The sequence below is a fragment of the Phyllopteryx taeniolatus genome, chromosome 2 (genome assembly GCF_024500385.1).
Source record: "Phyllopteryx taeniolatus isolate TA_2022b chromosome 2, UOR_Ptae_1.2, whole genome shotgun sequence".
NCBI lineage: Eukaryota > Metazoa > Chordata > Actinopteri > Syngnathiformes > Syngnathidae > Phyllopteryx > Phyllopteryx taeniolatus.
The window spans coordinates 5548256-5565639 of record NC_084503.1 but is presented as its reverse complement, the minus strand read 5'-3'; the positions used below and the strand labels follow the sequence as shown (position 1 = coordinate 5565639).

The 17384-nt window shown below is 41.0% G+C and overlaps 1 protein-coding gene across 3 annotated transcripts in view; it reads right to left on the bottom strand.

Moving 5' to 3' along the window:
- mtch2 (mitochondrial carrier homolog 2) overlaps positions 1-17384 on the bottom strand; it is a 38511-nt gene that overhangs the window by 9322 nt on the left and 11805 nt on the right. For all 3 annotated transcript variants that reach the window (XM_061756077.1, XM_061756069.1, XM_061756087.1), the window contains exons 3-6: positions 13405-13511; positions 9037-9063; positions 6657-6713; positions 398-455 (exon numbers count right to left, since the gene is read on the bottom strand). In XM_061756077.1, coding sequence (XP_061612061.1) covers positions 398-455; positions 6657-6713; positions 9037-9063; positions 13405-13511 — 249 coding nt within the window. The remainder of the gene's footprint in view (positions 1-397; positions 456-6656; positions 6714-9036; positions 9064-13404; positions 13512-17384) is intronic.

Sequence of the window (17384 nt, the reverse complement as noted above, 5' to 3'; positions counted from 1 at the left end):
CGCGAGAGTTACGTCAGCAAAAGGTGACCAAGATCTCGGATCGGTGCCTCGGCCCGAGCGAGCACCGTCTCCGGGATGAGCCGCTGAAGACGGTCTGCTGCTCCTTTGCGTCGTCACGGAGGTTGAAAAGTGGCTCTTGTTCTTCGCCTTTGATCTCGGACACCCACTTTTCCCACTATGCTGCATACAGCCTACTACGGCTCCCCCATAGACAATTTACAACCTTTTGAATTTTTTTTTAGTGGTGGTTCCCCTTCCAAAGCAAGAAATTAAATCACAATTCACGGTTTCTGACGGGCATCCAGCAACGACGTCATTTCAAAAAGGGCTCACGGGGAGAGAACAGGCTTAAACAACCAAAAACGGTGACAATTTCAGAAATTCAATATTTCCATACCATGAAAGGGATGCGTGACTATGGTGGCAAAGGAACGAGCTATCATCTCTTTGGTTGTCTGTGGAGAAAGAAATGTATAAAAAACATTTGAAACGAGAAACACATTAATGAGCAAGCACCAGCAACCGACACGATGTTGTAAATCCACGATGTTTTGCAGCTGCCCTTGCCTACCGAAATCCACCAACTGCGACCAAATAGGTTTTTTGGAGACCTTTCCTCAAAGTTACCACTTTGTGGAGAGCTCGGCTGGCTTAGTACAAAATGCTCCATTCTCTTGTCCCATTAAAGGACAAGAACATAAATGATAATATAAACCCCAGCTTTTCACAAATTCCCCGACTTGCATTTTTATTGTGGAGTGTTTCCCCACATACACATTCAGCTGTGGCGAATGACTGTTTCCGAACAAATTGTGAAAACACCTCTAGTTGAGTATTATTTTTGGTTTGCGAATGGTCTCGCTATGGACGAACGGAAGGATCTACGTTGTGCTTCTACTTGCGCCGCGTGACGATCATTGACTCTGTGCATAACGCTTGGATGTAAGCTGAAAACTAGTCGTCTGCTCAGCGGCAGAAGGTGGAAAGTTCCCCCTCCACATCCTCGATCAGCACATTTAGCCAATCCAAGTGCGAACAGCAGCCGCCACATTATCAATGAAGGAATGAAGGGAGCTCAGAATGGCACCCAAGATAAAAGGGAAACTGCTCAAGATACTGTTTGGAAGCACTTTTCTTAGATGAGCAGACATCTGTGCGTTGTGCAACTGTCATTGACTGTGCAGCATGCAATACGACTAAGGTAGGCACTGTATCTTTTTTTTTTTTTTTGCTGTTTATTACAGTGCAGAGTCCGACATTTACGTTTGCCCGGTGGCTGGGGGCCACTACGCATCTGTTACTGAAAATTTTCACCCACCAAAAACGGCCCAAAACTGCATCGCATCGTCGGTTTGAAATTATTTTATCACTGAAACATCCCGTCCAAGACGGGATGTTGTGATGAAGCACTGAGAAACCGCGACTGGCAACGCATGCCTGGCCTCAAGATGATAGCCGAAGCTAACGCCACTAGCCACATACAGCAGCTCCTCCTTTGGACCCTGTAGAATGTTAATCTGCCCTCAATGACCATGCTTCAAGCTGTTTATTGACCCCCAGTTAGAGTTTACTGTAAAACTGAGCATAACAAAATGATTACCCTCATTTTATATATATATATATATATAAAACACACATATATGTTCTATAGATAGATAGATCATTTTAGAAATCACCAGATTGATGTAAACGGTCAATGGAAAATCCTATTGACGCGCTAGCTAGTATTAGCATTTGGACACTGGAGGGATTTACCTTCAAATAACGCATATTAGGGGCTTTTCCACCAACCAGCCCAGGAACTTTGAGTTCCTGGGAGCAAAACATTCCTGTGGCCCATGTGGTTTGTGTTTCCATCTCACTTATTAGTTCAGGGTAGGTGAAGCCAATGAGGCTAATTTCCATAAGTGTAAATGTGAGAATGAATGGTTACTTGTTTATACTGTAGGCGCCCTGCGATTGATTTGATTGTAATTTACTCAGTAAGTGTACACTTAGCATTAAAGTATCGTTGTTAAATGTATTTATTTTCACTCAAGCATAAAAAAAAAAGTATTCTATGAAAATCCAAATTAAATCTGGCCAGCCACCAGATACACACCACTAGATAGATAATAGATGACGGTCCTGTGGGAAACACTGTTGTGGAACCTATTCTCAGATTTTCACTGAAAAATTCCCCCACGGGTTTGTGGCTTTTGTGTGCATTTTGTACTCTTTCTATAATGAAACGCAATAAGATGCTGCCTGGTCTGTAGGAAACTAGTAATTTGTGTAAAGGAAGTATGTTGCAGTGATACATCAACTGTTTGAGATCTCTGTACATTGTTGCTTGCAAGTTTGTGAACCCTCCTGACATGGTCACTTACTAGAGAAAAATACACCCAAATCCCAATTTGTAAAGCATACCTTCCGAATACGCACACAAAGAGAAGAGAGATTTGTCATTTAATCAAGGCTGAAATGGTTTTTTTCTTTCTTTGAGAAGCACTTTTGCTAATCATTTCTTCATTTGAGGAGCACCTTTCTAATTATTTTGAAAGTGAATTGCACAGGAATCCGGAGCAGGGGTATTATTGTACAAAAATACAACAATATAATGGTGCAGTTCAATGTCGGGCTGAAACTACTTAATATTTTCGTTTTCAAGAAGCCTACTGAAAAGTCCATCGAATAATCGAGTATTTTGGCATGGTTAAAGGGGAATTAGGAACAAAATAAGACCCTTAACGAACGACCAACTGGTTTCCTTTTTTATACCGTATATCCATTCCATCCATTTTCCGTACCGTATCCTCACTAGGGTCGCGGGCTTGCTGGAGCCTGTCCCAGCTATCTTTGGGCGAAAGGCAGGGTGCAGCCTGAACTGGTTGCCAGCCAACCACAGGGCACATGTAAACAACCGTTCGCGCTCACATTCACACCTACGGGCAATTTAGAGTCTCCAATTAACATACCATGCAAGTTTTTGGGATGTGGGAGGAAACCGGAGTACCCGGAGAAAACACATGCACGCACGGGGAGAACATGCAAACTCTGCACAGGCGAGGCTGGATTTGAACCAGGGTCCTCAGAACTGCGAGGGAGATGTGCTAGCCAGTCGTCCACCGTGCCATCTTTTTTTTTTTTTTAATATATATATATATATATATATATATAAAATCAAGTTGTATTTCTTAAATTCACAAATATAAAATGTAACCATCTTTGATCACTGAAATCCAATGCTTACAATAGCAACATGGCTGCAAACAGAGACGAGCCATTTTACAAAAGCACAGTCTTAGCGAATTGGTCGCTACATTTAGTGACTGTTACGAGTACTCTAGCACCTATTTAAAAAAAAAAAAAAAAAAAAAAACACTAGTGAGAGTAGTCCCAATAAAGGGACAATAAACAGTAATCCCAATAAAGACAACATTAGTTTAGCAACATTAGGAATGTTCATATTGTGTTACATACTGTATGTAGGTCAAGAAGCAGCTCGGTGTGAGGGAATCAAGAGTCAATCGTGCTCATCAGTCAAAGACATTGTGCCATTTGATACGTTGCAAAAGCAGCGATTTGTAGACCACAATGTGAAAAAAGGGTTTTGAAATGTTTGAAAATTCACATACATAAGTATTCTCAGCCTTTGCTAATACTTTATTGATGCACCTTTGGCAGTAATTACTGCCTTAAGTCTTTTTGAATATGACGCCACAAGCTTGTCACATGTATTTTCGGGCAGTTTTGACCATTCCTCTTTGCAGCAACTCTCAAGCTCCATCAGGTTGGATGGGGAGCGTCAGTGCACAGCAATTTTCAGATCTCTCCAGAGATGTTCGATTGGATTCAAGTCTGGGCACTGGCTGGGCCACTCAAGGACATTCACAGAGTTGTCCCGAAGCCACTCCTTCGTTGTCTTGGCTGTGTGCTAAGGGTCGTTTTCCTGTTGGAAGGTTAACCTTCGCCTAAGGTCCTGAGCACTCTGGAGCAGGTTTTCATCCAGGTTGTTTCTGTACATTGCTGCATTCATCTTTCCCACAAACCCGACTCGTCTCCCAGTTCCTACCACTGAAAAACATCCCCACAGCATGCTGCTGCCACCAACATACTTCACTTTAGGGATGGTATTGGTCAGGTGGTGAGCGGTGCCTGGTTTCCTCCAAACACGACGCCTGGCATTCACGCCAAAGGGTTAAATCTCTGTCTCATCAGACCAGAGAATTTTCTCTCTCATAGTCTGAGAGTCCTGAAGGTGCCTTTTGGTAAACTCCAGCCGGGCTGCCATCGTTCTGGAAGGTTCTCTCTCCACAAAGGACCGCTGGAGCTCTGACGGAGTGACCATCGGGTTCTTGGTCACCTCCCTGACTAAGGCTCTTCTACCCCGATCGCTCAGTTCGAGACGGGCCGCCAGCTCGAGGAAGAATCCTGGTGGTTCGGAACTTCTTCCATAAACGGATGGAGGCCACTGTGCTCATTGGAACCTTCCAAGCAGCAGAGTTTTTTTTCTGTACCCTTGCCCAAGCTTGTGCCTCGAGACAATCCTGTCTCAGAGGTCCTTTGACTTAATGCTTGGTTTGTGCTCTGAAATGCACTGTTACCTGTGGGACCTTACATAGACAGGTGTGGGCCTTTCCAAATCATGTCCAATCAACTGAATTTACCACAAGTGGACTCCAATTAAGCTGTAAGAACCGCTCAAGGATGATTAGTGGAAACATGATGCACCTGACCTCAATTTTGAGCTTCATGGCAAAGGCTGTGAATACTTATGTACACGTGATTTCTTAGTCTTTTCAATTTTTAATAAATGTGTATAAACTTACAAAAACAATCACAATGTCAGTATGGGGTGTTGTGTGTAGAATTTTGAGAACAAATTAATTTATTCCATTGTGAAATGAGGCTGTAACATAAAATGTGAAAACAAATTTGAACACTTTCCGGATGCACTGGAAATGGTCATTTAATTTATTAAGGGGTAAAAAAGTATTCAAAGTTACCTGGCCCTTTGTGAAAAAGTAATTACCCCCTTTGTCAAATAATGAATTAATTGTGGTTAATCAGAATTGTTTACATTTTTTTTACGGATCACACCCAAGCCTGATTACCTCCAGACCTGTTCAATCAAGAAATCACAAACAGAATCCGTCCAGACAAAATAAAGCTGGACGAAAGATCTAAAAAAGCTGCAACAAAATGACACGACCCAAAGAAATTCCAGAACAGTCGAGGAATAAAGTAATTGACATCAGTCTGGGAAGGGTTACAAAATCCATTTCTAAAGCTTCGGGATTCCAGCAAACCAAATAGTGAGAGCCATTATCCTCACGTGGGGAAAACATGGAACAGAAGTGAACCTTCCCAGGAGGGGCCAGCCTACAAAGATTACCCCAAGAGAACAGCAACGACTCATCCGGGAGGCCACAAAGGAACTCAAGACAACTTCTAAAAAAGAACTGCAGGCCTCCCTTGCTTCAGTTAAGGTCAGTGTTCATGACACAAAAATAAGGAAGAGACTGGGCAAAAATGGCATCCATGGCAGAGTTCCAAGGCAAAAACCACTGCTGACCAAAAATAATGTAAAGGCTCGTCTTTATTTTGCAAAATAAATACAAATAAAAGTGCTTACAAAGACTTTTGGGAGAATGTTATATGGAGTGACGAGGTGAAAGTTGAGCTTTTTGGAAGGTGTGTGTGTGTCTCGTTACATCTGGCGTAAACGAAGCACAGCATTTCAGAAAACGAACATCATACCAACTGTCAAACATGGTCTTGGGCTGCTTTGTCAGGACCTGGACAACTTGCTGTGATTGATGAAACCAACCACGAATTCTGCTCTTAAACAGAAAATCCAGAAAGGACAATGTTCAGCCATCAGTTTGTTACCTCAAGCTGAAGCGCACTTGGGTTCTGCAGCAGGATAACGATCCAAAACACACCAGCAAATCAACTTCTGAATGGCTTAAAAAAACGAAATGCTTTTGGAGTGGCCTAGTCTAAGTTCAGACTTGAATCAGAATAAAATGCTGTGGCATGACTTTAAAAAGGGTGTTCATGCTCGAAAAACTCTCCACTGTTGCTGAATTCCAAAATTCGGGCTAAAACATCTCCACAGAGAGGTGAAAGACTCATTGCCAGTTATGGAAAACGCTTGATTTCAGTTGTTGCTGCTCAGGATGGGATTATTAGGTTTAGGGGGCCATTACATTTTCACACAGGGCCAGGTCACTTTGAATCGTTCCCCCCAATAAATGAAACCATTGAAAAACAGCATTTTAAGTTCACTTGGGTTATATTTGTCTGACATTTACATTTGATGATCTTAAACAAAGTGGGGAAATATCAGAATTTGAGAAGGGTGCCAATACTTTTTCACGGCCCTGTAGACATCCATGCATTTCTGTGACTCCTCCAGTCTCTCTGTAGGACCCTGTTGATGACACTAACCCCGGCGACCACTTTCCTGTGAAAACATCATGTCCCAAGCCTCGCAATGGCGATATGCTGTTGATCGAATGCTAGGTGACGTCTCATGATGTCAAAAAGTGAACAGCATGATGAAGAGGACTGATTAAATACCAATGCCAACTTAACCAGGAAATGTATTGGTTAATTCATGAATGTATAGGAAAAATAGTGTAACTGTTCTTGTCACTAATCTGTTTTACCTCATTAACAACATGTTGTAAGGCGCCATCGACAGCCTTCTGGTGGCCTCCCAGAATCTACAAAAGGGGGAAAAAAATGCAAATGAGTCACTTTATTTCCAAAAGAAAATTGAAACATTTGACAGAGAAATATTGAGTTGCCACACGCATTAATATATATATATATATATATATTTCTTTCTTTCTTTCAACTTCCAGCAGGACCTGGCCCCTGCCCATACCACCAAAACCTGGTTTGGTGCCCATGCCATCACAGTGCGTGACTGGCCAGCCAACTCGCTAAATTGTGGGCACCGAATCTATGAAAGTTTAACTTTTGGAATGGAATTGTGGAAATAAACTTGTCCATGATATTGTATTTTTTGAAAAGGGTGTGTGTGTGTGTGTGTATGTATATGACGCACGCACACACATTTTAGGGATGCCCCGATCCAACTTTTTCCACTTCTGATCTGATACAGATATTGCAGCCTTGAGTTTAGGCCGATACCGATATCGGTCCAAAATAATCATCCACATTTGACTTATTTTGGAGTAGGCAATGTTAGACAAGACTTGATCAAATGATATTACTCAAACAGAGAACAATAATCAGTCACAGGAAGTATGAGGAAAAACTGACCCATTTATTAACCAATGGATAACAAAGTACCTAAAATTGAAGAAAATTTACAGTATATTAGAAAATCCCGAAAAATAAAACATATATTTAAATTACAACATATCCACTAATAGGGGGAGAGGTGCGTAGTGGGTAGTCACAGAGGTCAGCATTAATGGTTGTTTGCCTATATGTGCCCTGTGATTGTTCGGTGGCCAGGCCAGGTCATGCCCAACCTTTCGCCCAAATGAAGCTGCGATAGGCTCAATTTGACCTGAACCCCTAATGAGGACAAGTGGTCAGACAATGGACGGGAGGAAATTGGAAGTCAACCAGAGTCGCGGAACAGATTGCGGTCAACTAACAACTACTTTTTGGATTAGTTTTATGCAGACATCCCTCACAAATAGGCGTAAGAGTATAAAACAATTACAGGTTGCAGTTTTAGTCAAATTCAGTGTGTGGACTTAGTGCCGTGAAAAAGTATTGGCCTCCTTCTCAAATTGTTATATTTTAGCAGTTTCCCCACTTTAATGTTTAAGATCAAACTATTTTAAATATACAAATATAACCCAAGTGAAGTTAAAATGCTGTTTTTAAATAGCAGGAGGTCTAAACGATGACCGTGAAATTGCATAAGAGACTAAAAAAACTCTTTGAGTAACATTCATTCTGAGGAAGCGCGGCCTGCCACAGGAGCTGCTGAGGCGGTTCGACACAGCGGTCATCGAAGCGGTCCTGTGTTCTTCCAACACAGTCTGGTTCGGTGCCGCTACAAAAAAGGACAAACTCCGACTGCAACGGACGATCAAAACTGCTGAAAAGATTGGCGGTACCCCCCTACCCACCCTTGAGGACTTGCACGCTGCCAGAACGAAGACAAGAGCGTGCAAAATCCTCTCGGACCCTCCGCATCCTGGTCACGAGCTCTTCCGGCTCCTTCCCTCAGGTAGGCGCTACCGATCAATGCAAACTAGAACTAGCAGACATTCCAACAGCTTCTTCCCTCTTGCCATCAACTTCTTAACATCAACAGCTCACCTACAATTCCATTGCAACATGCTGCCAATTTCTTTTGTCTTGAGACAGTTGTCACATTTCTGTCAGGCCAATTATATTACATATTACTCGTGCACTCACTGGAGTCGTCTCGCCACGCTTGACTATTTGCATATCTGTTGTTGACCAACACTGGCCACTCATGCCAGAGTAGCATCTGCTCCATTTGCACACTGATTGAGGAGTATCTGCAACATTTGCACAATCGACATTGTCCCAGATTATCACGCCACTAGTCACTTTAAACCGCATGCACTCCTTGAAGTCTCGGCGCCCTTTGACGATGCTCATTGCACCGGACTCTTGCTATATTAGTCATTCCAACTGCTCTAAGTGCTCGAGGACTCTGCATCTTTTTGCACAATTGTCAAAACACAAAACAAAGATAACTAGCAACCCTCTATCGCTCAGTGACTGTTTTTCTCAATGTCTTTATGTCTCAAAAGTGTTCTCGGTCAATCGACTGTCTGTTGTTGTACTGAGCTGCTCCTTAATAAATCCAGCATGTGCGAAAAAAAATATTTTTAAAAACGCACCAAAAACGGCCTTTTAAGTTCACTTCGGTTATATCTGTCTCATATTTACATTTGTTTGATGATCTTAAACCTTAAAGTGGGGGAAATATGCACAAATACAAGAATTTGAGAAGGGAGCCAATACTTCACGGCAGTGTAGTTGTGAGGCTGAACGTATGGAAAAATGTATATAATCCACTCTTACCTCAAGTGTCCCTTGTTCGTGACATTTCTGTGGCAAACAAGAAAATATAGTGAATTTACATTTTAATTACAGTGAAATTGAATGAATAAATAAATATGGTCAACAGGGCATACCTTTTAACCATATTTTTTCATGGTAATATATGTTTAAAAAAAAATACAAATATTTAACTTTGACTCCCTTACATCCCAAGACAGTCCAGCCAACCACAACAAAATGATACCCAATACAAGAGTTGTGTCATACTGTGCCTTTAACACAAACACTTTGTTTTGTTTCTTCTGTCTATTTAGGTCGCAGATACGAATGTCACACAGGCTTGAGAATTAGTTACAGGAAATGTACATATGGAAGTTGTTCCATATTATAGAGTAAGTCACAGATTTGATGCGAGTTTGTGTGTCACATAGAAAGCAAATGTTTGTTCTTCTTATTGCGTATTTAGGAAAGCATGAGAAAGTTCCCCGCAAATGGCAGCACTGGCGGGTTACGACGGTAGGCGAGTGTGCATACGGGCTGCCAACGAGGCGTCGGGCTTTGCGGATGTCTCGGTCTTCCTGCAAGTCCATGTCCAAACGGTTCAAAGGGATTTGAAAAAAAGCCCTCGCTTCCCGTTGAGGAGTGTGAGCAAATTAAATACCTTGGTCGTGTCATATCTGAGGATTATCTGATGGATGACAAAGGCATCTATCGTCAGTGCTGTAAAATATTGGTGCTAGTCGTACGATTATCAAAGTATCATCAATCAATATCAATATCACAAAGTAGATGTATTTCGGCGATTCCATTCAAAAGGTGAAACTTGTATATTATATTCATTCATTACACACACTGATATTTCAAGTGTGTCTTTCTTTTAATGTATGATTATAACTGACAGCTAATGAAAATCCCAAATTCTGTATCTCAGAAAATTTCAATATTACTTAAAAAATATTTCGAGAAATGTATGAGCACTCAAGACTTAGTTGGGGTTCCTTCTGCCTGAATTCGTGCAGCAATGCGGCGTGGCGTGGAGTCGATCAGTCTGTGGCGCTGCTCAGGTGTTACGAGAGCCCTGGTTGCTCTGATAGTGGCCTTCAGCTCTTCTGCATTGTTGGGTCTGGCATATCACAATACACCGCAGATTTTCTATGGGGTTGAGGTCAGGCGAGTTTGCTGGCCAATCAAGAATGGATGGATACCACCGTCCTGAAATCAGGTAGTGGTAGCTTTGGCACTGTGCACAGGTCCCAAGTCCTGCTGGAAAATGAAATCTGCATCTCCATAAAGCTGGTCGGCGGCAGGAAGCATGAAGTGCCCTAAAAGGTCCTGGTAGATGGCTGCGTTGACCTTGGACCTAAGGAAACACAGAGGACCAACACCAGCACATGTCACGGCACCCCAAAACTTGACACTCGACCTCAAGCAACGTGGATTCTGTGCCTCTCCTCTCTTCCGCCAGACTCGGGGACCTTGATTTCCAAAAGGACATGGAAAATGTACTTTCATCAGAGAACCTAACTTTGGACCACTTGGTAGCAGCACAGTCCTTTTTGTCTTTCGCCCAGATGAAACGCTTCTGACGCCGTCTTTTGTTCAAGAGCGGGTTGACAAGGAATGGGACAGCTGAAACCCATGTCTCGCAAACGTCTGTGCGTGGTGGTTCTTGAAGCACTGACTGCAGCTGCAGTCCACTCTTTGTGAATGGGTTTTGTTTCACAATCCTCTCCTGGGTGCGGTTATCCCGATAGGTTGTATACTTTTTTTCTGCCTCTCAACCTGCTTGGACACAGAGCTCTGTGAACACCCAGCCTCTTTAGTGTCTTGCCCTCCTTGTGCAAGGTGTCAATGGTCATCTTTTGGACAACTGTCAGGTTGGCAGTCTTCCCCATGATTGTGTAGCCTACAGAACTAGACTGAGACCATTTAAAGGCCTTTTTTTTGAGTGTGTGGCAACCAGGTGTCTTCAATATTTCACAGCTCCAATCTAATTTTCTGAGACACTCAATTTCGGGTTTTCATTAGTTGTCAATTATAATCATCAACATTAAAAGAAATAAACAGTTGCAATATGTCTACATTATACAAGTTTCACTTTTTGAATGGAATTGCTGCAATCAATCCACTTTTTCGTGCTATTCTAATTATATGACCAGCACCTGTATATTCCCAGGCTAACATTAGGCTGATTAGAAAGTTCTCTATGTGCTCTGACGATGACTGTTCACTGTTCAGGACCTATATGATGCCATTGTACACTGCTCAGTCCAACGATAAGTAGTTGAGTATGCGAAGGCTTAAAGTTGCCGATATTGATGCACTGAGGCTGCTGCTTTGAGTCCCAAGGTACCATATCGCCTGTCAATTGTTTGTCTCCACTCAGGTGCCAACATTCAAGGCACTATTAAGACAGCTGATCTTCAGCTTTGTGTGTTGACTGGACAAGTTAGAGAGCATCATAATAGAAGTCTTAGTCGGTTCAATTAAAAGCTCCTACAGATTTACCTCGAAGCCAGTGGCTGTTAACCTGGGTTTGAGCGAACCCCCGGGGTTCGATGAGGCAGTCGCAGGGGTTCGAAGGACCCCAAGACATGTACGTGCATCTGCAAAAGCCTTTTTGCGCTGCATTTTGAATGCCGTCCAGTGTACATGCTGTTCACAACGTGCCGTTGCGCCTCGAGTTTAAGTGTTTTTCTTTACAAATGTCTACGATACACTCGAGTTGAACAGCATCGCTGTGGCGTCAGACGGTGCATCCAATTGGAGAGGGGTTAGCAGAGTGATTTCAGAGTGTAAACAACAACACAAACATGAATTGAGCACATACCAGCTAAATGACATTCCTACGCATCAGCCGCGTTGGTGGAGGCAACAACCCTATCAAATGCAATGCATGTATATCGAATAGAAATCATAACTTGCTCATTTCTCAACTGATTTTCATGAGGTTTGCTTTTTTGTCAACATCTAAGCATGTGCTATTTCATGCAGAACATTTGAACAAAAAAAAGAACGCCAAAAGTTTATTCTTACCTCTAAACCCTTTAAGGATTGGAGAAATAAAGAAAAGGAGCACTTTGTTGTGAAACTATTAGTGGCACTTCACATCAATTGACAGTAAGTTTTCATTGAATTCAATTCTACTTTTGTTTTATTGTGAAATTCATATTTTCTTTGGTTTTGTTCTTTGAACACAGTGATTTTATGTGCAACTGGTGTGTGGTTCATTTTGAAAGGTTGAATCATGGCAACTGGACTGTGTACTGTTTGTTCTGACTGTTCCAACAAACAAGAACAGTCCCAGATGCAAAGTGGAAAAGTGTTCCGTGGTCCGACGAGTCCACATTTCAAATTGTTTTTGGAAATTGTGGACATTGTTTCCTCCGGGCCAAAGAGCAAAAGAACCATCTGGACGCAAAGTTCAAAAGCCAGCATCTGTGATGGTATGGGGCTGTGTTAGTGCCAATAGCATGGGTAACTTACACATCTGTGAAGGCACCATTAACGCTGAACGGTACATACAGGTTTTTGGAGAAATACATGCTGCCATCCAAGCAACGTGTTTTTCATGGACGCCCCTGCTTATTTCAGCAAGACAATGCCAAACCACATTCTGCACGTGTTACAACAGCGTGGCTTCGTCGTAAGAGTGGGGGTACTAGACTGGCCTGCCTGCAGTCCAGACCTGTCTCACATTTAAAATGTGTGGCGCATTATGAAGCGTAAAATACGACAACGGAGACCCCGGACTGTTGAACAGCTGAAGCTGTACATCGAGCAAGAATGGAAAAGAATTCCACCTACAAAGCTTCAACAATTAGTGTCCTCAATTCCCATACGTTTATTGAATGTTGTTAAAAGAAAAGGTGATGTAACACAGTGGTAAACATGACCCTGTCCCAGATTTTTTGGAATGTGTTTCAGCCATAAAATTCCAAGTTCATGATTATTTGCTAAAAACAATAATCAGTTTGAACATTAAATATCTCGTCTTTGTAGTGTACTCAATTAAATATAGGCTAAACATGATTCGCAAATCATTTTATTGTTTTTATTTATGTTTAACACAGCGTCCCAACTTCATTGGAATTGGGCTTGTATATGGACCTGTCTGCAATAAAGAATACTAAATTATTGATGCTAGTCAAGTCCTGTTTTGTAGTAGAAAATCAAAAACTCACACTAAAGTAGGTAGACCCATGTGAAGCAGTAAAGTTAAGTGAAAAAAATAAAAAGGCAACTGAGAATGATGAATAAGAATTTTTTTTACAATGTTGCTTCTCATTAGATTGAGCATTATGTTGTGGCTGGTTGGTGCGGTTACTGTTATCTGAGCAACAATCTTTAGGTGTGACTACGTTCATAAACAGTCAGAATCAAACATACCTGCACAACTTTACTATGCACAACAGTGCCGATGGTGCCTGCACAAAGCCTTGGACCAAGCCCTTTGAAGAGACCTGCTTTTCCATCAATCTTGATGATGTGTTTTGCTGAAACATGAAGGAAGCACAATGAAAGAATATTGAAAGCAAGGTTAAAAAGTGTGAGAAAATTGAACTATGGAAAATATTAGGAGCGCAACAATACAGGTACATCTAAAAAAATAAATGAAACTTGTACAACCCCAATTCCAATTAAGTGGGGACGTTGTATTAAACAAATGAAAACAGAATACAATGATTTTCAAATCATGTTCAACCTATATTTAATTGAATACGTTACAAAGACAAGATATTTAATGTTCAAACTGATCAACTTTATTGTTTTGAGCAAATAATCATGAACTTAGAATTTGATGGCAGCAACAGGTGGGACAGGCTCATGTTTACCACTGTGTTACATCACCTTTTCTTTAAACAACATCCAATAAACGTTTGGGAACTGAGGACACGAATTGTTGAAGCTTTGTAGGTGGAATTCTTTCCCATTCTTGCTTGATGTACAGCTTCAGCTGTTCGACAGTCCGGCGGTCTCAGTTGTAGTATTTTACGCTTCATAATGCGCCACACATTTTCAATGGGAGACAGGTCTGGACTGCAGGCAGGCCACTCTAGTACCCGCACTCTTTTACTACGAAGCCACGCTGTTGTAACACGTGCAGAATGTGGTTTTGCATTGTTTTGCTGAATTAAGCAGGGGCGTCCATGAAAAAGACGTTGCTTGGATGGCAGCATACGTTTCTCCAAAACCTGTATGTACCTTTCAGCATTAATGGTGCCTTCACAGATGTGTAAGTTACCCATGCCATTGGCACTAACACAGCACCATACCATCACAGATGCTGGCTTTTGAACTTTGCGTCCATAACAGTCCAGATGGTTCTTTTCCTCTTTGGCCCGGAGGACACGACGTCCGCAATTTCCAAAAACAATTTGAAATGTGCACTTGTCGGACCACAGAACACTTTTCCACTTTGCATCAGTCCACCTTAGATGAGCTCGGGCCCAGAGAAGCCGGCAGCGTTTCTGGGTGTTGTTGATAAATGGCTTTTGATTTGCATAGTAGAGTTTCAAGTTGCACTTACTGATGTAGCGCCCAACTGTATTTACTGACATTGGTTTTCTGAAGTGTTCCTGAGCCCATGTGGTAATATCCTTTACACATTGATGTCGGTTTTTGATGCAGTGCTGCCTGAGGGATCGAAGGTCACGGGCATTCAATCTTGTTTTTCGGCCTTGCCGCTTACATGCCGTGATTTCTCCAGATTCTCTGAACCTTTTGATGATGATATGGACTAAATGCCAGAGTAGCATCTGCCCACTTGCGCACACTGACTGAGGAGTATCTGCAACATTTGCACAATCAACATCGTCCCAGATTATCGCGCTACTAGCCACTTTAAACTGCATATACTCCTTGAAGTCTCGGCGCCCTTTGCACAATGGTCATTGCACCGGACTATTGCTATATTAGTCATTCGAACTGCTGTAAGTGCTGAGGGACTATGCATCTTTTTGGACAATTGTCAATAAAAAAAATAATTTAAAAAATTAATAAATTGTACCGGCATGACAAGATAACTAGCAAGCCTTTATTGCTCAGTGATTTGTTTTTCTCAATGTCTTTATGTCTCAAAAGTGTTCTCTGTCAATTGACTGTCTGTTGTCGTACTAGAGCGGCTCCAACTACCTGCGACAAATTCCTTGTGTGGTTTTTGGACATACTTGGCAAAATAAAGATGATTCTGATTGTGGATGATGAAATCCCTAAATTCCTTGCAATTGTACGTTGAGGAACATTGTCCTTAAACTGTGCGACTATTTTCTCACGCACTTGTTCACAAAGAGGTGAACCTCGCCCCATCTTTGCTTGTGAATGACTGAGCAATTCAGGGACGCTCCTTTTCTACCCAACCATGGCACCCACCTGTTCCCAATGAGCCTGTTCACCTGTGGGATGTTCTTTTTTGCCACCTGTCCCAGCTTATTTGGATTGTGTTGCAGCCATAAAAAAATAATAAAAAAGTTAATGCTATTTTTGCTAAAAACAATCAAGTTTATCAGTTTGAACATTAAATATAGTCTTTGTAATGTATTCAATTATATATAGGTTGAACATGATTTGCAAATCATTGTATTCTGTTTTTATTCATGTTTAACACAATGTCCCAACTTCATTGAAATTGGGCTTGTAAAAGTTACATTTTTTTGTCAGTCATCTCAGAAAGTGAATAGGGTGTGAATTAGCTGAATAGGGTGTGACACCATGAGTTTCCAATATTGAATGTTTTATATATATATATATATATATATATATAGTTTCTTCACTTTCTCAAATGAATGGCAAAATATTTAAGTTTTTCACAAAATTAATTTTTTTTAGATGTACCTGTACATATATTTGTATCAAATTGTACGATGCAGTGGTCTCGGTCCGGTATGCACTGTATTGAACAAAACACAATTATTTATTTACTTCGTCAACTTCTGACGATGAGAATCAGGGCTCGACTAGTTTGTTCTGCTGCATTGTGGCACACAGATGCACTACACTTCCCCTCCCACATTCATTTACACCAAGCTGCTGAGACAGAAGCTACATGCAAAGGTAGCAGTTGCAACATGGCTAATCTACTCTGGTTTTCATATTAAATATGACCCTGATGCCAAGCGCGTTGTGAACAAAAATACCATGGTATGTTACAAGTGTCACACAACATTGATGGAAATACAAATGATATGACAAAACATTTACGCCGACATCACCTTCTACAAAATAAACTGGAATCGGCAACAACAGTAATTGATTAATGAGAAATTAATAAAATATTTCTTGGGACAAAATTTTTTTTCCTCCCCTTTCATATTCTCATTTTAAATATTCATTATAATTGATTTTACTATAATTAACAAATAATGTTAAATGTTTAAGATTTTTTACTAATATTTTTGTTCCAGTGTAAAAAAGTAAAAAATAAAAATCAACCAACCAATTGATGAATGAGAAATTAATCAAATAAATGGGCCGCTTGAAAGAATGGAGCAGGTCGTATGTGGGGGCGGCGGGCCATACTTTACCCAGCCATGCTTCAGTGAATCCTGCATAAAGAGGTTCTTGGAGCTCAAGAGACACCCACAGCGTCAAATACCTACCATAATTCCTTATGTATAATGCACATTTCCCCCCAAAAAATTTTTTACAAAAGTCAATAGTGCGCACTATACATCGGTATAGGGGAAAATGGGGGGGGGGGGAACTTTCACATTTTATAAATGTATGCTGTACACTTTTATTCCAAAATGCCACCGTCACCTAGAGGTTATGAGAAAGGTGTACACTTTCATTCTAATATGCCACCGCCACCTAGTGGTTATGAAAAAGGTGTAGCCTACACTTTCTTTCCAATATGACACGGTATGTATGACTGCATATATGTACAGTTGTGCTCATAAGTTTAGATACCCTGGCAGAATTTGTGAAATATTTATTATTATTATTATTTTGTTTTTAATAGGACTGATGACTGAACAACAACCATCATTAATTTCTTTTTGGTTACGTTTTGTTCAATGATAATGCTTTTCTGTAATGCTTGACAGTTTAATTTGAATCCCATTAAAATGTGTTTTGCCTGGCCCTTTATGTTTTCTTTAAAGAATTGTACACATCTTACAAATTCTGCCTGGGTAATCAAACATATGAGCACAACTCTGTGTTTTCTAATTTACTAAAAAGTAGGGCTGTGAATTTCAAAATAAGAGCAAGAAAGTATTACATGTTCAGAATAATTCTTTGAAAAAGAAAAAAAGAAAAAGATAATACTTAATGTTTTGATCATATGGGTAGAAGCAAAATCATGCATTATATATGGGTAGAAGGGTTTTCCAGAATTTTTAGGTAAACCTTGGGGGTGCGTATTATAC